General features: G+C 57.6%; 1 protein-coding gene across 1 annotated transcript; it reads left to right on the top strand.

The window, feature by feature from the left end:
* Positions 1–1,808: 1,808 nt before the first annotated feature.
* On the top strand, positions 1,809–23,287 carry LOC129542608 (cilia- and flagella-associated protein 100-like). The gene is given in 13 exon segments (XM_088830679.1): positions 1,809–2,250; positions 2,597–6,154; positions 8,427–8,501; positions 13,342–13,525; positions 15,432–15,498; positions 15,570–15,734; positions 15,923–16,003; positions 16,302–16,378; positions 16,381–16,485; positions 16,787–17,180; positions 19,972–20,023; positions 20,096–20,232; positions 23,104–23,287. Coding segments are annotated over 11 exon segments (1,518 nt in total). The 5' UTR covers positions 1,809–2,250; positions 2,597–6,154; positions 8,427–8,429.
* The last annotated feature ends 2,799 nt before the right edge of the window (positions 23,288–26,086 follow it).

Here is a 26,086-nt window from a genome sequence, read left to right as displayed (position 1 = left end):
GTTTGCTAACAGTAGGAGTTTGACATCAGAATAAAGGTCATCCCAAAAACGGGATGAATAGAAGCCCAGGCACAGAATCGGTTTTGTAGGAGTGACCTGAGACCTGCTGCCATGGAAACATACCAGCTCCTGTCCTGCTGGACCACCTGTGCCTCTCACAATGCTCGCCCCCCACCCCGGGCTGGGGACCCCTTCTTAGGAGCCCCCACTTCCTTCCTGCCTCTCTTGCAGTCAGGGTAGAGGGGGGACCCTCAGGCTCCTGCCTATCAGACATGGAGGCAGGCAGGTGACCCAGGTTCTGCAGGTCAGAAACACATCAGGACGCCCTCATGGCCAGGGTCATACCTGCTGCCCGCTTTGGGCTCATTCCGGACACCACCATCTGGGGGTGGCTGGCTCCCACCCACTGCAGACTCAGGGAGCCCCCCCTGCCCTTTCCGTTTTTAATCGGCTACTGTTGATTTCTGTATCTATTCTCAAGAACTCTGTCACAGCTTCTTTCAGGAAGAAATCAGCTCACATGTTGTTAAGGGGTTGGCTTTTCTCCTTTTGAGATGGATATTTTCCATACTCCTAAAGTCTAGTTAGAGAACTCATGATACTTGAGATGAACCCTCTCAGAACCGTGTGCTTTCCTACTCAGTCACTGGTCACACAGCTCGGACTATAGACTGTGGACCCCAGGGAGGCAGGGCTACAGACTCAGGCTGGCAGCTGGATCATTGGGACTGTAAGAGTCTCCCCACTTTGGGTAGACCCAGAACAGACCAAAGAACTGCTCCTGCCTCGGGCAGAGCTGGGAGTTGCTGGGACTCACTGGCTCCGCAGTACTGGCCTGCAGACTGTCCAGAGGCCCCCAGTGGCCCCTAAATGCCTTATGTGTGTCAGTCACTCAGTCGAGTCCTATTCTTTGCGGCCCCATGGACTGTAGTTTGCCAGACTCCCCTGTCCACGGGATTGTCTAGGCAAGAATACTGCAGTGGGTAGCCACTCCCTTCTCCAGCGGATCTCCCCAACGCAGGGCTAGAACCCAGGTCTACCTGCACTGCAGGCGGACTCTACGTCTGAGCCACCCTTGTCAATCTATAAATCCCCGAGATGAGATGTGTGGGCAGAACTGGTAGCCGTGGTCAAATCTCAAGGAAGGGTCTCCTGCTGTTTTGGGGGATAGGGGACCTGGCGGGGGGTAGGGGTTGGGGTGGGGGGATGGTGAGTCTCGGCGATCTAGCGCGGACCCCTCCCTGCTTACTGACAGGTGTGCCACCCTGCCTTCATCACGCGTCCTACGCAGCCTGTGGAGCGGCGGATCTCCACCCGAGTCAGCACTGAAGTCACCTTCGCCGGGTGAGCTTGTTGGCACCCAGATCGCCGGTCCGCCGTCCGGGTCCTGCAGAATGTTTGCTTCTGTAACTAGTTCCCAGCACGTGGGATGCTGCGGCCCGGGACCACGATTGTCAGAGCCGCCCCTCTAGACTGTAAGTTTCGCTCCGCAGGAAGAGGAAGGTAGGTGGTGCAGGTGAAAAAATCAATCAGGAGAATGAGGGAAACGGCAAGAGGGGTGCTGACCAGGAAGGAAGCCGGCGCACGCTGGGCGGAGCGAGTCCGCTTCCAGCGCAGCCCCCCTGCGGCGCGGGAGCAGCGGGAAGGCCGGAGCCTTTGTGATGTCACAGCCCCGCCCACCGGGAGAATGGTTGCCATGGCGACGTAAACCAAAGGCCTGGGCTCGCGGAGCCCCGGGGCAGCAACTCAGAGGCTTCCGAGCGAAAGCCGGCGTGCTGAGCCGGTGGGTGCGCTCGGGACCTGGGCGGGGCGGACACCTCGCGCGCTCTTCCAAGCCCCTGTCGCAAGGCTCCCTGTTCCTTACTCATCGCATAGCCAGCCGTCTAGCAACCTCTCTTCCCTCCAGGCCCATGCACCCTCGCCACACGCCCGGACGGGCCAGACGTGGGTGTGGGGAGGCCCGGCCCTGCTACAAGCCGAGTACCCAGATTCTTTTCGTGGAGGCTGCAGCAAGCATGCGGCTGGAAGGGTGCAAGCTTTGGAGTCAAGGAATCTCGCGCGGGAGTCCCAGCCTCGGCCCTTCCTGGCTGTGTGACTTTGGACAGTTTGCCACTTTGTTTCCTCCTCTGCAGAATGCAGACTAGCTCCGCAAATAGTGAAAACAAGCGCCATGGTGGGTCCGAACGCTTGATGAGCCGCCAATGAGTGCCATCCCCGGTCCTCAGGGAGCTTACATTCTGGGGAAATTAGGTAATCGACGGTTGTTAAAGGGATACATCAGCTCTTGGAAACTGGTTAAAGGGAAGAGGATGGGGTGGTGGGAAGATGCTTCTGGGGAGGGGCGGGCCTGAGCGCTGGGCGAGGGTGGGAGGGGTCGAGGCTCGGGCTGACGGTGGGTGGGCGGCTCCGCTGGCAGGACCAGCCCTGGGCTGCTGGAAGCATGCGGGGCAGAGGAGGGAGGCGCTGCGGGTCGGAGCTGCAAGTGTCCTCCTGGTGAGCTTTGGGCAGGTGCCCGCTGTTCTCAGCGGTCGTCGGCGGAGGGCGGGGTGCGGGCTGCGGGCTGGACCCACCCGGCTCAGACCCTCTCTCTCCCCAGGTTGGGAGTCTCCTCGAGCCTATGTCAGGTTTCTCAGTGCACGCTTCCTCCTCGGCGCCGATGTCGGAGATCCTGCCTCCTATGGTCTCCAAGAGCGTCACTTTCAACAGTAAGTGCCGGGCTGGGAGGGCTTGCGCAGCGTCAGAGGCAGCCTTAGGGGGCCTGGGGCGGCGGGTTCAGGTGGAATCAAGGCGACAGCGATTCTAAGCCAGGCCACGGACCGGAAATCACAGGCTTTGCCAACTCCCCTAGAAACTCCGTGCTGTAATCCCTAGGGCTGCTGTAGCCAAGCCCCACCCCAGCCTGGGGCTTAACCCCCAGAGTTTATGGTTTCACAGCTGCCGGGACCTCGAGTCCCGAGCAGGGATGCTTCCATTCTGAGGCAGGAGGGGACCCTGCGCCCTGTGCGCGCGCAGCTTCCGGTGGTGTGCTGGCGCCCTCTGGTGGTGATCGGCAGAAGCGTCGCCTTGGTCTCTGCCTCATCTTCACTCCATCCTCAAGTTCGACGTGTGTGTCCGTTATTTCCCCTTCTTGTTAAGGCTGTGCACACTCGCCCGGCGTGACCTCACCAGAGTTACATCTGCAGCCACTCTCTTTTCAAGCAGGGCTGCATGCTATGGTGCCGGGCGTTGGGACTTCAGATCTTCAAAAGCATTCTTTTGAGGGGGGAACACAGCTCACCCCAAGACAGACCTCGAGGAAGATGCCGCAGTGGAGGTGGGGCTCGCTCAGCCTTCCTGCAGCCTCAGCTGCTGGCCAGCCCCCCGCGCTGGAGGCCCGCACCTCCTCCCCGGGCTCCCGCTAAGTGGCCCCGGGCGTGGCCGCGGGGCTGAGGGGCAGAACTGGCCACACACCCTCTGCTTTGGTTTACTGTTCCTGAGCCCCGATTCCAAAGGGTGCTGAGAGCCCCCGTGTGAAACTCCACCTTCCTGGAGGCTCCGCTGTGTTCTCTCTCCCTCCAAGCTTGACGCCCGCCGTGCTCACACCTTGCACACATCCACACAAATGCATGCACAGCCTGTCCTTTTCTCACACCAATGGCCACACAACAGAAATGCTCCCTGTGCCTTCTTCCCCATCAACCCAGATGCTGTGCAGACTGCTGCCTATCAAACCTTGAGCTCCTGTAAACCCAGTGCTTCCAGCAAAGGCGCTTCCACGTGTGCGGGCACCAGTCTCTGTTGAGGGCTGCTGTCCATGGCTGTCCCTCTTACACTGTGTGCTTTACGCCCTTCCTCTTTCTCATCTGCTCTGCTCCGGAGTAAACTGAAAAATGAAGAAAGGTTGAACTGGGGTTCCCAGAGAAAAGATAGCTTTGAAATGTTTTCAGATAACAAAATAACTCTAAATGCGCTCACACAAAACAATGCAACATAATGGTGCTGTTGACGGAAAAAATATTCACAACCTACAAGTTCGGAATTACGTTTCATTCCCTGGGGATATTTGGGCTTCCTAGGCGGTGCTCGTGGTAAAGAACCGCCTGCTAACGCAGGAGACTCAGGAGGTGCAGGAGACTCAGGAGGTGCGGGTTCAGTCCCTGAGTTTGGAAGATCCCCTGGAGCAGGAAATGGCAGCTCATTCCAATAGACTAGCCTGGGGAGTTTCATGGACAGAGGAGCCTGGCAGGCTACAGTCCACGAGGACGCAAAGAGTCAGACCTGACTGAGCACACACAAAAGTTGAGTTGTGTTTTGTTCAGTGTGAATTTGCAGGACGTCACGCCTGGGAGAAACAGTGAGAACTGTGACAAGCAGGGGAGGGAGGAGGCGGGCTGCAGAAGCTCTGCAGGTTGGGCGCAAGTTAGGGAGCCCTAACAGCCAAAGGTTAGAGTTAATGAAAGAAAACCAGAGAGCCCAGGTTAAGGAAGTTAGCGCTTCTCCAAGTGTGGGGAGATGCAAGAGTCTGGGCTCGCTGAAATCATTCCTTTCATGTGCCTGCCACCTCCCTGGGGCCAGTGTCCTTCCTTTCCCATTGGCACTGGCGCCCTGGGATCACAGGTATTGTTCTCCTTCCTGGGTGCCCTGGAGGGCAGGAGTCACTTCAGACTGTGACTTCCTTGTTTATTGTTGTGGCGGAAAATACTCCATTCTCAGAGGGGAGGGTGATCTAGGCCTTGAGCTGGGGATGAGGTGAGGTGCTGGAGGAAGAGACAGAGGCCACTGTGGGCCAGTGTGTGGGGCCCTGTGGGCATGGGGAGGACTGTTTGGCTCTGCTGGGATGATGGAGACAGCCCAGGTCTACAAGTGTGTGACTGGGGCACCATTCCTCCCACCTTGAGCGGGGGTTGGGGGGAGAAATGGCCACAGTTCCATCGATACATGGCTAGTCCGTGCCCTGGCTTTGAGGGCAGAGGACCTCGGTGGGGAGTTTGCCCTGGCAGAGGGGCTGGCCACACCAGAGTGGAACCCAGGCTTCCCGGGCAGGGCTGGTGGGGGCAGGGCTGCAGCACCCCTACTTCTGGGAGACTCGGCCTGTGGCTGGTCCCCCTGTCTCTGGGGGCTCCTGACATCCAGGCCAGAACCCGCCTGAGCCTCTTGGGTCCAGGGGTGGATTGGGAAGGAGTGATCGCTGAGTGGATGGTGGTATCTCCTGAAGGCGAGACTGGGCAGGGCGAGGGGTCATTCCTGGTGAAGGAAGCTCACTGCCAGGGTCTAACCTGAGCAGGCTAGTTGGGGGTGGGACGTGCTCCCCCATGTCTGCACCTCCCGCGCTGGGGATGCCCCCGCCTCGCATGTAGGCGTCCCTTCCATTCACTGCTGACTGTAGGGGTGGGGCTGGATTCGGTCCTTTAATTTGGTGATTTAGGGTTAGGGTTAGGTCCCTTCCCCCATCCACCGCTGACTGTAGGGGTGGGGCTGGATGCGGTCCTTTAATTTGGTGATTTAGGGAACATGGTTTTAAGTGACCCAGCCTTAGTCTGGGGAGCTGCAGAACCGGGCTGTCCGAAGCCCGGGCTGGCGGCCGCGTGTGGGCGCGCCTGCTCTGTGCCTGGCACTGTGCTGGAGTGCAGAGGTCAAGGGCACAGAGGCAGGCCTGCTGTCAGAGGGTTTGGGGCAGCGTGACCTGCTGCTCTCCTCTCTGCTTCTCGGACAGACCAGGCAGTCCGTGCACAGAGTGCCCCCCCCATCCCCGCACGAGCTTACTCAGTGAGCCACCTCCCCACCCCACCATCCAGGGCTTTCCTGGGGCGCCCACACCTCCTTCCCCACCCTCCTTCCGCAGCTTTATCTTCTAGTAGCCCTGGCCCCCTCCCCCCGCCGGTAGACTGTCATCTGCCTGAGGGCTGGGGGCTCTCTGTGTGCCTCTAAGGCTGCTGTCTTTTCCAAAACCCGGTACCCAGAAAGCTCGCAATGAAATTCTGTTAGGCTACAAGCTTTCCCCAAGGGTCAGGACCTTCCGGCACTGCTTTCCAATGCCGTGCTGAGTTCAGCTGGAACGTTTGGACGGGGACGAAGAAGCAAGACTCTGCTCACAGATGACGTGATCCTGTATGTGGAGAAGCCCTGAGGAAGCTCTGCGCTCATAAATGAATGCAGCAGCACAGGAGAACACAAGGTCAGTACTCAAACGGGAGTTGTGTTTCCATATTCCAGCCGTGAACAGTCCAACTTGGGAGTTAAGGGGCAGTTCCATTCACGACGGCACTGAATAGAATGGATATCCAGGAAAGGGGTGACGTCGTGGGAGACGACCAAGCACGAAGACCCAGGAGTCAGTCTCTCCACCAGAATGACAGCAGGCAGGCGCTGTCAGAACCTGGGACAGGACCTCCCCAGCTTCCAGGAGAGAAGTTAATGCCGGGGGGGGGGGTGGATTCCGGGGGATTCTGGCATTTTGTGGCGTGGCTACCAACCTCCAGCCTCCGGTCCAGCAGCAGTGGGGAGGGCGGCCTGAGTTCCTGGCGTGGCTTGCTGGTGCCAGTGTAGCAGGAAGAAGTCAGTTCTGACTCCATGTTGGAACTGTTTGTTTGACTTGCTTTCCGTCATTTTTGCTATCATAATCATACAGAACGGCCTGCCTCAGAGAATCCTGCCCCTCTGCCTGACTGTTAAGCGCCTTTGTCCAGAACTCTGTCCACCTATGGATGGCAAAGAAGAAACTGACACATCCCCCTGCCTGAGGCTTTCCATTCTAGGAGATGTTTGCAGGATTAATGGCCTGTTCACGTTGCTTCCTCCTCTCCTGCCGTCTCTGATCTATGAAAGAACCGGCATCCATGCCCCACTGTGTTGTTCATTCACTCAATTGTGTGACTGTCTGCAACCCCATGGACTGCAGCACGCCAGGCCTCCCTGTCCATCACTAGTTCCCAGAATTCGCTCAAACTCACGTCCATCGAGTCGGTGATGCCATCCAACAATCTCAGCCTCTGTCATCCCCTTCTCCTCCTGCCTTCCCAGCATCAGGGTCTTTTCGAGAGCCCACGAGATGGTTATTCTGAGGCGCGAGCTACCATCTCAATCTGCCGGCTCCTGATTCAAGTCTCTTTCTTACCTTAGCCCCTCGTCTCTCAGGTTCACTGGGCTCTCGTGCGGCGAGCAGAGCTAGTTGCACTTGGAAACACCAGGGGGGACAGCAAGGATCGTCCTCCAAGTTGGACTGTCTGCTTGCTGAAGGGCCACACAGAGGCTGGAGCCACTTCCCTGCCACGTCTGTTGGTGGGAGTTTAGAAATGGGACCCCTTCTCTTGCTTTGGAGCAAGAGTCTTAGGAAATCTTTTCTTACAAATTTTATTTATTGATTTATTTTCGGAGAAAACCCAACCCCCATCGCAGCCCCATCGAGGAGCACAGACCCATGCCTTTCTCTTGTGACACCTGGGCCATGGGAGTTTCTGGAGGGCAGGAGTGCCCAGGTGCTTGGGGCAGGGGGGTGTCGCGCCTGTGCTGTCCGAGCCCACCTCCCGCGTCTCAGTTTCCTCGGTTACCGAGAAGCAGCAGCATCTCCCGAGTCTTGTGGGGACCGCTCCAGAGCTGACCCAGGGAGGCCGGGGTGGGGTGAGCTCCTGCCATCCTGGATAGGCGGGCACGGGGGAGATGCTGGGACGAACCCAGACGAAGGAAGGGCGTGTGGACAAGCACCATGGCGGCGAGAAAGACACCTCGAGGAGGGACCGGGAGCCTGCACAGCGGGCTGGGCTCAGGGCTCAGGGCCGGGGGCCGTGGGGGCTGCTGCGGACAGGCTCCGCGGAGGAGGAGGGCCTGGCCGCGTGTCTGGGGATGCGCGAGGCACCGATTTGGCTGAGCTCCAGGCTCCTATAGGGCCTCCGGGGGATGTGTGGTGAGTTGTGGAGCGTTGGGGGAATCCAGCGCTGATGCGGGGTCATCTCCACAGACCCAGTGACCGGCGGGTGACGGCAGCCACCCACCTGCTCTCGCTGTGTTGCCTGCCTGCCTCAGGAGGCGCAGTGGTGTCGGCTGACAGGGGAACAGCAGGGAAGGGTATCTCCGCATCTTCCACTGCAGCCCCCGGAGGCCTGAGGAGGCTCCTAGCAGAAGGGTTAGCTAGGAGGCTGTCAGAGGCTCAGAGCCTGTGGCCTCTGTGAAAAAGCATCCTGCTCTGTCCATAGGAGCAAAGGGGAGGGGTGCCCAGTGGGAGTCACAAGCTGCCGTCATGGGTCAGGCACGTGTGCTGGAACTTTTGTGGCCCGTTTTTTGCTCAGTCCTCAAAGTCAGTATAATCATTGCAGGTGTGGGAGCTAAGGGTCATCTGGTAGGTGAGACCCCAGGGCTGGAGCCTTTGAAGTCTCCCTGGCCTGATGCCATGTGCACAGCTCTCACAAGCTGCTGAGTCTTTTGCTGTGGCTGTCACTTTTGTGTCTCCCCAGAGTATGGCCCAGAATCCATGGACAATAGTTCTTCAGTCACTGAAGAAAAGAAGCAGCATGCGAAAAAAGGCAAAGGTAATTCTGGACTTGGGAGTGCACGTCCCATCAGTGGGAGGCAAACGCTCACCCTCAGGCCCCAGATGTCCTCAGATGTAGCTTCTGGTGGGAAGGACAGTGAGAAAAAGTTCCGTTTTCATTAGAAATTGGATTACTAAAAAAAGAAAAAAGAAATAGGATTACTGAAACCTGAAATAACAGGAATGTAAGCAACAAAGTAGGATTTAGTTTTCCTCCAGTAATGAGGAGTGTGGGAGGCAGGCCAGGGCTCTGTGGAGCTCTACCAGAAGCAGTCCTACAAAATCTTCCAGGTGACCAGGTTCTAAGTCTTTCTGCTCCACTATCTTTACTTTTGGGTCTTTCAGCCACAAGGTTGTTGCCTGGTCAAAAAATGGCTGTGGCAGCTCCAGCCATCACATCTGCTTCCAGACAGGGAGAAGGAGGAAAGGGAAGGGCTAACTCAGCCATCCGTGGGAAAAGATCTTCTCCAGAAGCCCCACCAACAGTTTCTTGCCACACTCCATCTGTTATGGGGCCATCAGTATCTGCAAGGGAAGCTGAGAAATGTAGTTTTTCAGTGAGTCGCAAGGTCACCACCTGTTAGGAGATAGAAAGGGATGTATCTGACAGCACATGCCTTGTCCTCTGGGCCCTGCTGTGTCCTCCATGCCTTGGCTTCCTGGACTCCCTCCTGGTTCCCTGGCTGTCCCCACTCCCAGCCCGGCCCCACAAGCCAGTCTGCTCCTCCTGCAGAGGTGTGCAGCTCTGAGCATGTTGCTGAGCCTGTCCTTCTCTGGCCAAGCTCCCGCCCTGGGCCTGGGCTTCCCCGTCCACCCTGCCCACGCCCACTTCCTCCTGCTGTTACTTATCAAAACCCAAACCTGCCTAGAAATAGAGACTGGAGGTCAGTGAGCTCGTGTGCTCATCACCAGATCGGAAGCAGACGAGATTTAGCCATGTTTGCTTCACCTGTCCTTCTTCTCTTTTGTCTTTGGCAGAATATTTTACTGTTTCAAAATTTGTTGTTTCTTTTGAAGTGTAGTTGATTTACTCTGTTGTGCTATATAGCAAAGTGACTCAGCTATACACATATATACATTCTTTTTTATATTCTTTTCCATTATGGTTTATCCCCGGATATTGACTATCTGTGCTGTACAGTGAAAGTGTTACTCAGTCATATCTGACTCTTTGCAACCCCATGGGCTGTAGCCCGCCAGGCTCCTCTGCCCATGGGATTCTCCAGGCAAGAATACTGGAGTAGGTTGCCATTGCCTCCTCCAGGGGATTTTCCTGACCCAGGGATCGAACCTGCGTCGCTTATATCTCCTGCATTGTAAGGTGGGTTCTTTACCACTCGTGCCGCCTGGGAAGCCCTGTTTTGGCTGCACTGGGTTTTAGCTGGGCACACGAGAGCTTTGTCTTCATTGTGGCATGCGGGGTCTCTAGTTGGCAGCGTGTGAACCCTCAGTTGCGGCTGTGGGATCTGGTTCCCTGACCAGGGGTCAGACCTGGACCCCCTCCATTGGCAGCACAGAGACTTAGCCGCTGGACCCCCAGGGAGGTCCCTGTGGCGCATGTGAGGCGCCACGTCTAAGGGAGAGTGTAAGGTGTCTGTCATTTTCTTTCTGACTTCACTTCCTGTGATCATCGCTGGTTGCATCCACGTTGCTACAGATGCTGCCAGGATAAACTCCAGATGTTATTTCACTCCTCCAGTGTGCATTTTTCAAATATCAGGATCTTTCTAACGTGCCCAGCAGCAGATAACCAGGCCAACATCAGACTTTCCCAGTTGTCTCAGGAACGTCTTCCCACAGACTTGTTCTCCTCCAAAGTCAGTTGAGATCTGAGCACCTTCAGTCTTGTCTAACTGAGCAGAGCAGCCTCCGTGCCCTTTTGCCCTCTGTGCTCGCCTGGTGGGGACGTGGTCTTACTAACCCTACAGCGTGTCCCTGTAGTGAGCACGTCTGCTCCCTTCCTGGTGGTGTCACTGAGGCTGTGTCTGTGGGCCCTGCATTTCCTCTGGCTCAGCGTTAACCAGGGTGCCTGAGAGAACCTGTGTCTGCCTGTGTGTGCACACACCCCTTCCCGGTGGGCTGTGTGCCTTCAGCTGCCTCCCTGGGAGCCACCTGGGAGCCCTGGGTTCGGCCTGATCCCACATTGCCAATCCCAGCTGTTCACCCACCAGTTTCTTCTACCCATGATGCTTGCACTGAGCTGAGCATGACATTAAGGGCCAGGGGTCTGCATTGTGGCTTGTCTGTCTGTCTTCACTGAGGTACCATTCCTATGCAGTACAATGACACACCTCCAGGTTACAGTTTGATCCATTTTGATAAATGTGTACAACTCTGTGTACAGCCTCCACCCCGTTTGCCATCTAGAACGTTTCCCTCCTTTCTCCCGAGGATGGATGATGGTCTGCTGTCCCCATCAGTTCAGTTCAGTCACTCAGTCGTATCCGACTCTTCACAACCCCATGGACTGCAGCACACCAGGCCTCCCTGTCCATCACCAACTCATGGAGTTTACTTAAACTTTACGTCCATTGAATTGGTGATGCCATCCAACCATCCCATCCTCTGTTGTTGCCTTCTCCTCCCACCTTCAATCTTTCCCAGCATCAGGGTCTTTTCAAATGAGTCAGTTCTTCGCAGCAGGTGGCTGAAGTATTAGAGTTTCAGCTTCAGCATCAGTCCTTCTAATAAATATTCAGGACTGATTTCCTTAAGGATGGACTGGTTGGATCTCCTTGCAGTCCAAGGGACTCTCAAGAGTCTTCTCCAACACCACAGTTCAAAACCATCCATTCTTCCATGCTCAGATTCCTTTATAGTCCAGCTCTCACATCCACATATGACGACTGGAAAACCACAGCCTGCCTGCCACCAGCCGGCTGCCATGAACCTTTATAGTCCAGCTCTCACATCCACACATGACCACTGGAAAGACCACAGCCTGCCTGCCACCGGCCGGCTGCCGGGCGCCCTCGGAGCCCCTGACGCCCCCCTTCTGTCCTTGTTCATCTCCCCACCGGTGACGGGGCTTCGCTGGCGGCAGGAGCTCCCTTCCCTTCAGTCCCCCAGAGTACAGGTCCTGTCACCCATCCCCTCCCTTCCTTCTTTCGTCCTGCCTGGCCGCGTGGGACCCTTTTAGGTGTCTGAGGGCCTGGCTGGTCCAGCGGGTGCTCTGTGACAACCCTTCTGTGCGCACGTGCATCGCCGATGCGTTTGTGGGGAGAGATGGGCTCCGCGTCCTCCTGCTCGTCCACCATCTGCTGTTGTGAGGCTGTTTCCCCCGCGTGTGCCAGGAGGACTGGAACTGCTGCTGGGATGTTAAACTTTAGAAGTTGCCACTGAACATCTACCAGAGCAACTGTACCAGCTCACAGCCCACCACCAGGTGTGAGGGCTCCGGTCACTTCGCGCCACTCCAGCCCTGGGCACCGGCCCTTCCTTTCTGGGTTACCTTTCTGGCATGCCGCTGGGCATGCGTTAGCATCCCGTGTTCCCCGTGACCAGCAAGGGGGACGAGCTGTGTTTACGGGCATTGATGATTCTTTGCTATGAAGCACCTGCCTTCGGCCCACTTTTCCACTCGGTTGTCTGTCTCCTTAGTTTAATGATTCCTGGGCTTTCCTGGCCACTCAATGGTAAAGCATCTGCCTGCTAATGCAAGAGATGCTAATTCGATTCCTAGGTCAGGAAGGGCTCCTGAAGAAGGAAACAGCCAATCTATTCCCGTATTCTTACCTGGGAAATCCCATGGACAGAGTCCATGGGGTCGCAAAGAGTCAGACATGACTGAGCACATACAAATTTCCTTTTAATTTGAAGATTTTTTTTTAAAATGATGAACCTTGTTTCTTCTAAATCGAGGGTAGTAGGAAAGCAACCATATTTTTAAGCACAGACACACTCACACTCATACATACACACACTCACCCCCCCCCACACACACACACCGACACACTTCCCATTCATCCAGCAGCGGAACAGCCTGGACTTCCTTCTCCCAGCCTGGACCGGCCTCAGGGACCCTCTGCCTTCCTTCAGGGCCCCCTGCCCGCCCTTCCCACCCCGCCCCCCTAGCACAGCCCCAGCCTGCTCACACTGAGGAGCCTCCCAGTGCCTTCAAACTGCAGACCTTTTCCCACTGGAATCCTCGCAGGTGACACTTTCCCAGTTTTATTGTACCAGGACACACAAATCAGGGCCCACCACACATTAGAGGAGAACAGGCGTTGTTACTGGCAGGACCAGTGGGATGTTGGATTTGACCAGGGGAAGCCGCATGCAGGCTCGAGCCAGCAACATCCTCAGGGACTGGGTGGCAGGAAGGGTGGGCACTAGGCCACCGGGAAGAAAGACCCCCCCCAACTTGAGACCCCCCCAAGTGAAGGGCTGGGGCGCTGCAGATCCCCAGTGACCCCCAGCCCCAGGTCACCCCCAGTAAGTAGCAAGCTTCCTCATCAAACTTGGAAACTCTGAAGATCCAGCTTCTCTGAGCCTTGGTTTGTCAGATTTAGAAATCACAGCCCAAGACACACAGTTTAAGCGTGACCTTCAGACAGATGAGGCAGTGAGCATGTCCCTGCACCCCTGGACTGGAATCGCATCTGACCAGGCTTCCCCAGTTCCTCTGGTACCCTGCCTGCCTACACCCCATTCTCCACAGGGAGATGTCCGTCACCCCGAACGCTTCCCCCTGAGCAGAGCACACGTGCAGGCCCCTACACCCCTCCAGGTGTGCGCCTCTGCCTGTGCCTGTCGCCTGATGGGACAGGCAGCGGGGAGGGGCCGGGCCTGGTCCATCCGTCCCCACCTGACCCTGTCCTCCCGCCCGTCTCCCTCAGGACTGGGAGCAGAAGAAGCTGCAGGTGCGTGAAAAGATGACCTACTCGTCCAAGGTGTCTGCCAAGCACACCAGCCTGTGCCGCGAGCTGCAGCTAGAGGGCGAGACGGAGGACCAGGAGGAGCGGACTGAGCAGCTGTGCAGCTTCCACGAGCAGGTGGCCTGGAAGTTCGCCATGACCCGAGGTGCACCCCGTCCCCCCCCCGCCCCGTGGTCCCCAGGCCCGCTTTCACCCTTCCTCTATGAGCAGCACTTTTAGAGGGCTTGAGCCATGCGGGGTTGTGGTGCGGTGTGTGTGTGTGTGGGGGGGGTGGTGGGGCAACGGGTCCTCTTCATGCCCGACCTCTGCCTCCCAGGCCGCAAAGATCGTTTCCAGATGCACTGCCAGCCTAGCACCCTTTGAACCTTGGTGCTGTTTGCAGTCAGAGTGCTGACCCGCACCGTGAGCGCAGGCTTGACTGTTGTCAGATGAGGCGTCTCACTCGGCTCGTCTGTCTGGGCAAGTCAGCGTGTCCTGCTGCTGCCTCTTCTGCTGATCACTAGCCTCGTGGGTCCTGGGATTCAGGTCTTCACTCACTGCGTGTAGTGAGAGGGAGCTGTGTGTGTGAACTGTTGTTATTTTCATCACCTGGTAAGAAGTCTGAAGGGCTTCCCTGGTGGCTCAGATAGTATAGAATTTGCCTGCAACACAGGAGACCCGGGTTTGATTCCTGGGTTGGAAAGATCCCCTGGAGGAAGGCATGCAACCCACTCCTGTAGTCTTGCCTGGAGCATCCTGTGGACAGACGAGCCTGGTGGGTGGGCTACAGTCCATGGGGTCACAAACAGTCGGACACGACTGAGGGACAAAACAAGGAAGTCCAGAGTACTAAACATATGCATCAGTGTTCTACCGATGAACTATAAACCAATAAGCTTAAAGAACCAGTTGAGGTCAGGGTCCTGGACCCCTTGGACTACAGGGGCCCTGAATGTGAACATGGAGAGACCCCAGCCTCCGCCCCTGACACCGAGGCTTGTTATGTCAAGTGTGGAGCTCTGTCTGTGTCTTTTTTTTTTTTTTTTACCATTAAAGCATGCCTGTGTCTTATCTCTGCCTCCACCGCCTGTTATTGCTAAGACCCGGGAGCCACAGGGGGCATCTAAGTGGGCAAGACTGGACCCAGCAGGTCTGACTTCCTTGAGGAGCTCAGGATGGCCAGGCCAGGCATCTCGATTTAAAACAGGCCTCCTGGACCACAGCACGTCCTTCTGGAAAGGAGCGGGTTTGAAGGACAAGGCCAAGAGCCCACACTTGCATCCACAGCGGGGGCGCCCCAGCCCGTGCTCTCAGAAAGGCCGAGAAAGAGGCCCCATGGGCCTTGACCCCAACTGCGATGCCTCGCTGCTCGTGCTCCAGAAGGCGGCCCTGATGCCCACCTCAGCTTCCTCCCACCCGGCTGAACCCTGCCAGGATGGACTTAGCCTCTGGAGGCTTGTGCGTGTGCTCAGATGCTCGGCTGTGTCCGACTCTTTGTGACCCCATGGACTGGCCCACCAGGGTCCTCTGTTCATGGCATTTCCCAGCAAGAACGCTGGAGTGGGTGCCGTTTCCTTCTTCAGGGGATCTTCCCGACCCAGGGATCGAACCTGCGTCTCTTGCATCTCCTGCCTTGGCAGGTGTTTTCTTTACCACTAGCGCCACCTGGGAAGCCTTGCTGGAGGCTTAGGGCGCCCCAACTAGAGATCTTGCTGCCTTGTTTTCTCTCTCACCACCCCCTCCTGTTACTGTCCTGGCCAATAGACCTTTCATCATGACATCCAGCCAGGTGAAACTTCCAGAGGGGCTGTCCAGAGCCTCATTCTAGGGAGAAGGGTGCTACAAGCAAGAGCAACTCAAGTCAGACGCAAGGAAGAACTTCCCACCTGGCCAGACTCCAGCCACGGAGACTGCTCCGTATCTGCACAGCCTGGAGGCAGAGCTCGCTCCGTCGCGGTCCCTGTTGTGACCCAGACCTCAGGACCGCCTGGCTCGCGGGTCCCCGGCCACTGCCTGGGGGGGTTGCTCCCACTTCCCGCCCACCCCCAGATGCCTCATGCCTTTCGCTGCAGAAAAGAAGTTGGAGCCCAACGACATCAACAGATACGAGGACCGGAACCGGCAGATGTTTCTCATCCAGGTAGGCCGGCTGCCCCGTGGGCCCCGCGCCCTGTCCCGGTGGGGCCCGCATCATGCCACTCCTGCCCTCTGTACGCCCTGGATATGAAACGGAGGGAGATCCAGCGACTGGAGAGGCTGGCGGCCCAGGAGGAAGCTGAGCTGGAGCGGGCAGAGACGTTCCTGGAGAAGGATGCAGCCCTGTTCGACGAGTTTCTCAGGGAGAACGACCGCAGCTCTGTGCAGGCGCTGAGAACGTGAGTCCCCCGCCCGGGCCTGGCCCAGGCCTGCACGCCCACTACTCCCCCAGCCCGCCTGCAGCGGCCGTGGACGGACCCCTGCCCTCAGTTCAGGCCCCTGCTTGGCAGCTCCCCCGCTTGCAGCCCTGACCGAAGGCAGTGTGGACACTCCCCTGAGCCCCTTCCCCTCCGTCCCCCTCCCCCAGGACTGACAAGGAGTCCAAAGCCAAGATGGAGAAGATCCTGGAGATTCGTGAGCTGACCACCCAGATCATGAACATCAAGAGGTGAGTTCAGGGGGCGCACTGGCCCCGCCGTGTCTCCCAGAGCCCAGGGAGCTCCGCGCGGCACACCGCTCTGCACCCCGATCATGTCCGGGAGCCCAGGCCCTGCGGGCGACCGAGGCCAGGACACGGGGCAGAGCTCACCCCGAGGCCTTTCTGACCTGGGAGTGGCGGTGACCTGCGGACTGAGCTGTGCTGCCCCGCAGGCCGGCCCTCTTGCCTGTGTGCAGGGTCCGGGTTGCCTCCCCTCCGAGGGGCCCAGGGATGGAGCCTGACCTCGCCTGTCCCCTCCCGGGTGCAGCGAAATCTCCGAATCTGAGGACGCGCTGCAGCAGCACAAGGTCCACAAGGACTTCCTGTACGAGCCGGAAGTGCCGCCTGGGAGCGGCTGGAGGAGCCGGAGGAGGAGCGCTCGGCTCTGAAACAGGCCTCGGAGGCAGTGGAGGCTTTCGAGAGCCTGCTGCTGTCCTCAGTGGGGGACAAAGGTAGCAGGGAGGGGCGGGTGCACCTGTGTCCACTGGCCCGGCCTCTCCATCTCCCAGAGCCCCCCCCAGGCCTCTCCATCCCCCAGAGCCCCCCACCTCCAGGCCTCTCCATCCCCCCAGAACTCCCCCCAGGCCTCTCCATCCCCCAGAGCCCCACCCCTGGGTCAGGCCTCTCCATCCCCCAGAGCCCCCCCCCTTCCAGGCCTCTCCATCCCTCAGAGCCCCCCAGGCCTCCCCATCCCCCAGAGTACCCACCCCCGGGTCAGGTCTCTCCATCCCCCAGAGCTTCCCACCCCCCCAGGTCTCCCCATCCCCCAGAGCCCCCCCAACCCCACTGCTCAGCCCACACAATCTGGGAAGTCATTGGCCAGCTCTCCAAGCACTCCTGCCGCTTGGGGAGACCACGGGCAAGTGCCTGGGACCCTGAGACTCTCCTGGCTTCCCACAGGACTAGAGACCAAGGGGAAGCTGAACTCCAGAGGTATGTGGCGGCCCCCGGCTGGAGGGGCCCCACTCTGGGCTGTGGGGATGGGCAGGTGGACAGGCCCCCTCTGCTTCCACCAGAGGGGCAGGCAGAGCCTCAAGAAGCCTGCCAAGCTCCTGCAAGTGATGCAGCTTAGCCAGGCACTGTCCACGACTGTCAGCCAGCAACAGAGCACCCTGCCCAGCATGCCCAGCGGGGTGGAGTCCAAAAGGTGAGTGGGCATGGGGAGGGGGTGATGGAGGAGACTGGCCTGCTGGGGAGCGGCGCCCAGTGGCGCCAGCTCAGAGTGCCTGGAACCAGCCTGGAGGGTCTAGAGTTAAACGTAAGCCTGAAAATTGAGGTGTTTCCTGAGCAGACACTTACGTTCGTGTGATTTGGTGAACTTGAGCTTGGGGTGGCCCACGGGGGTGCTGCTGGGACAGTCAAAGGTGCATGGCGGAGGCAGCCGGGGTGGGGGGGTACTTGGGAGAGGACCAGCCTGCCCGGACCCTCAGAGTCCAGAGTGATGGCCGGGGGGCTGGCAGAGCCCCTGAACCTTGAAAGGGAAGCAGGAAGTCTGGATTTTCATATAAAATATCCCAAACTTTAATTATGACAGTTATTTTCAAGTCTTATGCAAAACACGATAAGGGACAAACCAACCGACCAGATCCAGCTCTGGTTACTCACCCCGTAGCCTCTGTAAGACCCCCTCGGGGACCACCGAGCCGCCCTGGGGCCTGTCCTGAATGTCTTCCTGTGATTCCCTGACACCCCCCCACACACACACACACGCCGTGATGACTGACCGCAGGACACGCCTGCCCCACCGCCGCCTCCGGGGCCCCCTGCTCCTCCAGCACAGTCACTGTACACCCTAGCCTCTCTGGGGGGGGCTCCCCACAAGGTGCGGAGGGGCGGGGGCGCCTGGCAGCCAGGCAGGGCTGCACCCTGGCCTTGCCTCAAGTCCCCGCCCTGGGGTCCGGGGCTGCAGAGGCCAGGAAGTTTCGGCAGGGTGCCGACACAATCAGACCTGGGTCTTGTACCTTTTTCTCTGATTTTGTGGTGCACGTGGCAGGTCACCAAGCGCACAGGCCAGGCACGTGCAGAGGTTAGCTCTGGTCCCCGTAACCCCTCCGCGCCAGGCTGTGGTCTCCAGCTCCGGGATCGGGTGTGCGTGCCTCCTCTGGCGAGGTGCCCTCAGCCTTGGAGCTCCCGGCAGCAGGGAAAGTCCCTGGAAGCAGAGGTCGGGGACCTCGGCCTGCCAGCCCCGTGACCATGGCCACCATGCACATCTGGGCATGTCGCAGGCTGCACAAGGCACTTGGCCGGAGGGCAAGTCAGAGCTAGAGTCCAGTCTGGCCCCAGGCTGTGTCCTCTTGGAAGGAAGAGCCTCAGAAGGGCGCCTTCCAGGCCGAGAGTGACCTTGGGCAGGTGACTGGCTTTCTGACAGAGGCAGGGCTCTCGTGTGCCGATTCGGTGGCATCTGTGTGCGTGGGGCCCCCTGGTGGCTCAGACGGGAAATCCGCCCGCCAGTGCAGGAGATGCAGGTTCAGTGCCTGTTCTGGGAAGATCCCCTGGAGGAGGAAACGGCAACCCACCGCAGTATTCTTGCCTGAGAAATCCCACGGACAGAGGAGCCTGGTGGGCTCTAGTCCACGGGGTCGCAGAGTCGGACAATAAAGTCCGCCTGCACACAGGCTGAGGCACAGGCCTGGCGGTGTCCTCGCCATCGGCGGGGCCCTGTGACGCCAGCTCTGCGCTCCAGGATGGCTGAGCTGGAGCCTCGGAGGTCTCGGCCTAGCCTCCTGCAGCTGCAAGCCAGCCTCACCAGCTCCTTGCCTGAGAAATCCCACGGACAGAGGAGCCTGGTGGGCTCTAGTCCACGGGGTCGCAGAGTCGGACAATAAAGTCCGCCTGCACACAGGCTGAGGCACAGGCCTGGCGGTGTCCTCGCCATCGGCGGGGCCCTGTGACGCCAGCTCTGCGCTCCAGGATGGCTGAGCTGGAGCCTCGGAGGTCTCGGCCTAGCCTCCTGCAGCTGCAAGCCAGCCTCACCAGCTCCTTGCCTGAGAAATCCCACGGACAGAGGAGCCTGGTGGGCTCTAGTCCACGGGGTCGCAGAGTAAAGTCCGCGTGCACACAGGCTGAGGCACAGGCCTGGCGGTGTCCTCGCCGTCGGCGGGGCCCTGTGACGCCAGCTCTGCGCTCCAGGAAGGCTGAGCTGGGGTCTCGGAGGTCTCGGCCCAGCCTCCTGCAGCTGCAAGCTGGCCTCACCAGCTCCTTGCCTGAGAAATCCCATGGACAGCGGAGCCTGGTGGGCTCTAGTCCATGGGGTCGCACAGTAAAGTCAGCGTGCACACAGGCTGAGGCACAGGCCTGGCGGTGTCCTCGCCATCGGCGGGGCCCTGTGACGCCAGCTCTGTGCTCCAGGAAGGCTGAGCTGGGGTCTCGGAGGTCTCGGCCCAGCCTCCTGCAGCTGCAAGCCGGCCTCACCAGCTCTGGGGGCGGCAGAGCCTGCGTGTCCATACAGGGTGCAGGCTGGGAGGGGTGACGGATGCAGGACTGAGGTTGGCCAGGTCCCCCCAGTGCTTGCAGCCCTCACAGCCTTCCCTGTGGCCACTGGGCTGTGCATGTCCAGCAAGGTCCCTGACGTGTGGTGTGGCACAGCAGCTGTGAGAGGGGCCAGCGATGACACGTGCTAAGGAGGGAGCGGGGCAGGGAAGGCCCAGGTGGAAGGGAAAGAGCGGGGACCAGAGAGGGGCCTGGCAGTGGGAGCCGTGGGTCTGAGGTCGGGTTGGCTCCTGGATCTCAGGAAGGAGCTGCTGGGGCTGGCAGCCTCGAGGTGGGAGCTGCGCTTTATTCTAACCAGAGTGAGAGGGACTGTCCGGGCGTGGTGTAACCGGGGCCACAGGAGGGGCCACGGGAGGCTGGGGCCACGGCCTCGGCTGCTGGGGGGTACAGAGGACTGGATGAGGGCTGGTTGGGGAGGTGCCCCAGGCCCCAACCCCGTGTCCCCGCAGGTCCAGCTCCACCCTCCCTGTGAAGGACGATTTCGACAGCGACAATGGGGAGGTGAGTGCCTGCTGCCGTGGGGCTGTGGGGCTGGGCCTGCTGACCCGGGGCCTCACCCGGCTCTGCTCGCAGGAGCTGGAGCTATGCTTCACAGACCCGCAGCAGCTCCTTGACGTCTTCACAAAGCTGGAGGAGAAGAACCTGTCCCTGGAGATGGAGGAGGCCCTGGAGGAGCTGAGCTTCACCCTGAAGAACACCCAAACCCGCATGTAGGTCTCAGGCAGGGCTCCGCGGCCCGGTGCCCACCCTGCCCTGTCCATGGTGCTGGCCCTGCTGGCTCTGGGGAGAGGCCGTGTCCTCTTGGGCCCGGAGATGAGGTTCAGAGTGGGCCAGGTGGGTGGAACCCTGAGGGACTGACCTCTCCCCACCCTGGAGCAGCCTGCAGTCGGAAGGGGGCCTCTCCACGGACACCGCCCAAGGTGGTTCTGTAATGATTATTTTACTGGCTCAGCAGTAAAGAATCTGCCTGCAATGCAGGAGCTGCAGGTTCCATCCCTGGGTCGGGAAGATCCCCTGGAGGAGGAAATGGCAACCCACTCCAGTATTCTTACCTGGAGAATCCCATGGACAGAGGAGCCTGGTGGGCTACGGTCCATGGGGTTGTAGAGTTCAACATGACTGAAGCGACTGAGCACACGCGCATTTATTTTACTAATGATTATAATGATTCGCACTGTTATTTGTTATTTAATAGTAGTAATATGATCCAAGCTACTTGACTCTCCAGCCTTCGTCATGTAGTGTTTCCTGCCCAGCGTTGGCTCAGAGTAAGTTTTCTGGAACAGAAACAGGCATCAGTTTTATTAGCCTGTTTGGGCAGCGTCTGGCTCCAGGTGAGGCCAGCTGGGAGCAGGGGATCACCGCTTTACTCCCGAACCTTGAGTAAGCACCCACTCTGGATCAGGCCGGGGTCTGGGCCCTTCATAAATAAGGTAAACCCTGCCCCATGAGCTGGCAGCCCAGGGGAGCCAACTTCAAGGCGCGCAGATTTGCCTTGTGGGTAGTAACACATGCCAGGGGCAAAGGGTCCTATGAGGAGGAGGTTGAAGTGGAGGTTGGTGGCAGATAGGAGAGGGCAGGGGAGGCTCCCAGGGAGGGTGTCCTTTCAGCCATGGACTTCCTGAGTGATGGGACACCACAGGGAATCTTGGGGGAAGAGGGAACCGCATGCAAAGGTCCTGAGGTGGAGCCAGCCCACAGCTCTGACCGCTTGTGTGCTCACGTCCTGTTGACCAACATCCTGCCTTGGATAATTTCCTACCAAGAGTCTCCAGAATAATGCTGAAATACGAGGTCTCAGGAAAGACTGTGTTTCCTGCCAGTGCAGGAGGTACAACAGACTCGGGTTCAATCTCTGAGTCGGGAAGAGCCCCTGGAGAAGGGAATAGGTACCCACTCCAGTATTCTTGCCTGGAGAGTCCCATGGACAGAGCAGCCTTGCAGGCTCCAGTCCAAAAGACTGGACTGGGCTCGAAAAGAGTCAGATGTGACTGAGCACACACACAGTGGGGAAAAGGCATCTTTTTATCCCAAACACCTGGGAAAGAAATAGAAGAATAAAATTACCCGCCCCTCCCATCTGGTCCATGTAAAAGGGGCGCTGGCTGCAGGGTCACTCGTGTCCAGGCACTGGATGCAGAGGAAGCTCTAAGGAGCAGGCTGGACTCTAGGCAGTCATGCACCACTGGGAGATGCGCCGCTGACTCTGCAGTGGACACTCAGGGTTGAGGGGAGGTCCAGCCTCTGTTCTTATCCTGGGTGCCCTGCTTGCCTCCCATAAGGGCCCAGGCCTTGAAGGAGGGTGTGTGTGAGCTGCAGGTGGTCCACCTGGCCACCCACCTCTGAAAGCCTGGGAGGGCTGGCAGGACCATCTCCACCCCCCTCGCACTCAGGCTCCTGGCCTCAGGCCCACAGCCATGGGGCTGCATCCTGGAGGGCTGCCGGGGGCGGAGGCCTGTACCCCGCCACCCGTGCTCATGACAGAGGGCAAAGGAGCCGCTCCCGTGGCACTTTGCCTAAACACAGAAAAATGTCGGTGGTTCTGCTCACCTGGGCGGAGCCTCAGAACCACCGTAGGGAAAGGGGCACCTCTAGACCCCACAGGCACAGCTGGCTGAGTGACTAGGGTCCTGCTCACTCTGGTCAGGACTGGCATGCTGCTGCCCACACTGGTCAGACCCATGCCAACCATAAGAGCCAGGGTTTCTGCTTCAGAAACCCCAGCAGACAATGCATATCTGCCATGACAGACTTAAGAAAAATTTAATATGTTTCATATAAAAGGTGATTGTTGCAATCCTATTCCTAGTGAAAGTGAAAGTTAAAGTCACTCAGTCGTGTCCGACTCTTTGCAACCCCATAGACTATACAGTCCATGGAATTCTCTAGGCCAGAATACTGGAGTGGGTAGCCTTTCCCTTCTCCAGGGGATCTTCCCAACCCAGGGATCGAACCCAGGTCTCCCACATTGCAGGCAGACTCTTTACCAGCTTAGCCACCAGGGAAGCCCCTAAGAGGATTAAAAACTTGGGCTCGGAAAACCCTGTCCAGTGAATGTCCACAGCAGCATTGTTCCCAAGAGATTAAAGGTAGAAACTGCCTAATGTCCACTGAAGAATGACTCTGGCAAAGCCTGGTCTCCCACAGTGGTGGACCACAGTGGTCGTAAGAAGAAACGAGGCTCTGACCAGGCACGTTACAGGAGAGACAGACCTGAAAACACAGTGCCGGGTGAAAGAGCCAGACACAAAGGGACAGACACAAAGGGCTCCGTGTTTATGTCCAGGAGAGACGGAGTGGAGGGGGTGGGCGAGAGTGACCAGGGGCTTCTCTCCAGTTAATGACACTGTCCTGAAATTAGATTATGATGGTCATGAAAAAAATTGGACATTTCAAAAGAATTTTATGGTGAATTCTATACCTCGATAAGGCAGGTTTGGGTTTTCCCTTTTTTTTTTTTTAGCGTGGATTGTTAAAGATGTTAGATTTCCCCTGTGTCTTACCAGGGCCTCTGAGGCTGGGGCTCTTGGCCCTCAGCATGCGGCAGGGTCAGCAGGCTCAGAGGTGCTGCTGCCCTTCAGGGACTGGGAGGTGAACCAGCTGAAGCAATGGATCACCACACTGATGACGTCCATTGCCAAGGAGGAGGAGATGGCCGCGGAGCTGGAGCTCAAAGCCCGCGTCTTCCATTTTGGTGAGTTCAAGGGTGATCAGGAGGTAAGGACCCTGGATGGGCAGATGGCAGCGGTGGGCACGTGGTCATAGCCCCAGTGGAGGGTGAAGTCATCCTCGCCAGAGGGGCCTAGACCACGGGAGAGCCAGCCCGGAGGCACGTGGTTCTCCGGGGCTGCCGTGGTCCTTGCCACTCGCCAGGCTCTGGGCTTGACCCCCGGGCACCACTGGACATGGCCCTTGGCCCCAAATCAGAACCAGCCGTGTGCTCACGCCCCATGAATGGGCAGCTCCGCAACACCCCTCCTCCATCCCTCCTTCCTTCCGTGAACTCATCTGCTTCCTAAACACTCAGTGAGTCTGGAAGTGACCCTGCAGGGAGGCAGGCAGGCACGTCCCCAGCCAGGCCGGGAGGGTCAGAGGACTCAGAGCATAACAGAATTAGAAGAAACTAATTTGAAATGATGGATTGTTTCTACCCTGACAATCTGAACACAAAAGAACTAGTGGGAACTGCAAAGATCGGGGGGGCCAGGCTTTTAAGAATATTTTAGGTTGGCAAATAATAACTAGTATGCTTTAAATTTTAACAGTTTTTATTCTGATAAAAAATATCCTTTTCTAGAAGGCTTCCAGTGTGGCTGCCTCCTGCTGGAAGCCTTGGATGATGGAATCAGGGCACTTCCTGTCTGTCTGTACAGGACCCTGGGCTCAACTCTAAGGAATCCCTGGGTCTCCCCTGGATCCTGGCCACCGCTTGCCAAAAGATACTGGTAACAGTTTTGTTCTGGCGATTGAACTGTTTAATGACAAAGATTCTTTCAGTTTCCTGATATGGGCGACATGTGGAGCCCAGTGATGATGATTTCTTTAAGAGACACGTGCCAGCTCCTACACGAGGGTGAGTCCCCTGTCCAACGATGAGAGACCCTGCCTGGGTGTGACCTGTGCCTCCAGGGAGAGCAACTTTATGCTAGTTTAAACCTGACTGATGCTGAAGCTGAAACTCCAATACTTTGGCCACCTCATACGAAGAGTTGACTCACTGGAAAAGAGTCTGATGCTGGGAGGGATTGGGGGTGGGAGGAGACGGGGATGACAGAGAATGAGATGGCTGGATGGCATCACCGAATCGATGGACATGAGTTTGAGTGAACTCCGGGAGTTGGTGATGGACAGGGAGGCCTGGCGTGCTGTGATTCATGGGGTCGCAAAGAGTTGGACACGACTGAGCGACTAAACTGAACTGAAACCTGACCAAGCTCTGTCTACATAGTAGATTTAGACCTCTCTATCTTGTCTAGGGGCTTCCCTGGTGGCTCAGATGGTCAAGAATCCGCATGCAGTGCAGGAGACCTGGGTTCGATCTCTGGATCGGGAAGATCCCCTGGAGAAGGGAATGGCAACTGACTCCAGTATTCTTACCTGGAGAATCCCATGGATAGAGGAGCTTGGAGGGCTACAGTCCATGGGGTCACAAACAGATGTGTCTGAACGATGAACACTTTGACTTTTCAATCCTGTCTGCACTGATTATGTTTAGACAAGATTGTGTGCTTTCTACGATGAGAATATTTCCACCTGACCACGTCCTGTGTGCACCAGGATGTGGAGACCTGGGTGCAGCCTGGGCCTGTCCTCTGTCCTGGAAAACTCCGTGCCCGTGTCTGAATGTCAGTGCTCAGATGTCTGGGGTCTGGAGCTGAGGTGGACTTCTCTGGGTAATGTGCCCTCCTCTGAGTGGGTTTCCATGGCCCTCCCAGGGGTCAGTGCTGCAGTAGGGCTCCTAGTCTTTCCTCCTGCCAGGCTCACCTGCCCTGGGGCTCATGGAGACGCCTCAGGTGGGCTACCTGGTAATTATTCCAGTTTTCAGCTCATTGAGTAGGGAGGCAACTTCACCTGGTAAATTGATTCCAGGGTGCAGGGATCAGGCAAAAAACCAATGGGCAGCAGGTGAGGTTGCTGTGTGATCGCCTTCCGGTCGGCCGTCCCTGCTCAGCAGAGACCAGACCTGCCCCTCAGCTTCCAGCTCCGTGCCTGGTGTGTTTTCTCAACAGCTCAGCGGGAAAACAAAGGATGGAGCCTGCTGGAACCAAGGTAGTTGTGTTCAACATTAATGTGACGGCTGTAAAAACAGTATCAGACAGAACCAAAGGGCAGGAGAGGAGGACTTCTCTGGGACAAGTGTGGGGAGAGGAGACCCACCCTACGCTTCTTCTACCATCCCAGGAGGTTCCAGGAACCCACTCGTTTCTGCCTTAGGGGCCCAGCCATCAGAGACCTGGTGTTCTAACCAAGAGTCATGCGACCCCGGATGCAGGGTCTGGGATTGTGCTGGTCTCACCGCACCCACGTGGGTCCGGATCCTGTACCCGGACGCCCTGTGTCTGCTCTTCACCTCAGTGTGTCTTGCCCCTCAGAGATTCCCAGCATCTGAGTTGAGGGCGTTGCCCTAATTAATCTGTGGTCCTTTTTCTTCTTTTCATCTTGGGACATTCACATGAGGTGAGGCACCTTTGAATGGGTTGCTGCTCTGTGTTCTGCTGAGTGAAAACCGTTGGTGGTGTCATATTAATGTCATAGCGTATCACATATCTAATCCATAGGGTCGCCACTGTCTGGGGTTCCCTAGATGGATTTCAGGTAATTTAATTTTTATTTTCTATTGGAGTCAAGTTGATTTCTATTGTTTTGTTAGTTTCAGCGGTATCAGAAATCAATTTGATTTTACATAAAAGCGTATCTATTCTTTCTCCATTTTTTCCCCTCATATAGATTATTACAGTCTGTTCAGTAGATTTCCCTGTTCTATTCACTAGGTCCTATTTGATTATTAATTTGTTAAATATTTGTGTGTATAGTTAATCCTAAACTCTTTATTATCGCTTCTTT

Source organism: Moschus berezovskii, chromosome 22 (genome assembly GCF_049115385.1).
Source record: "Moschus berezovskii isolate FMDL1 chromosome 22, NW_MosBer_1.0, whole genome shotgun sequence".
NCBI lineage: Eukaryota > Metazoa > Chordata > Mammalia > Artiodactyla > Moschidae > Moschus > Moschus berezovskii.
Note: the sequence above shows the minus strand (reverse complement) of the source record. Positions and strands in the feature narration are given on the sequence as shown.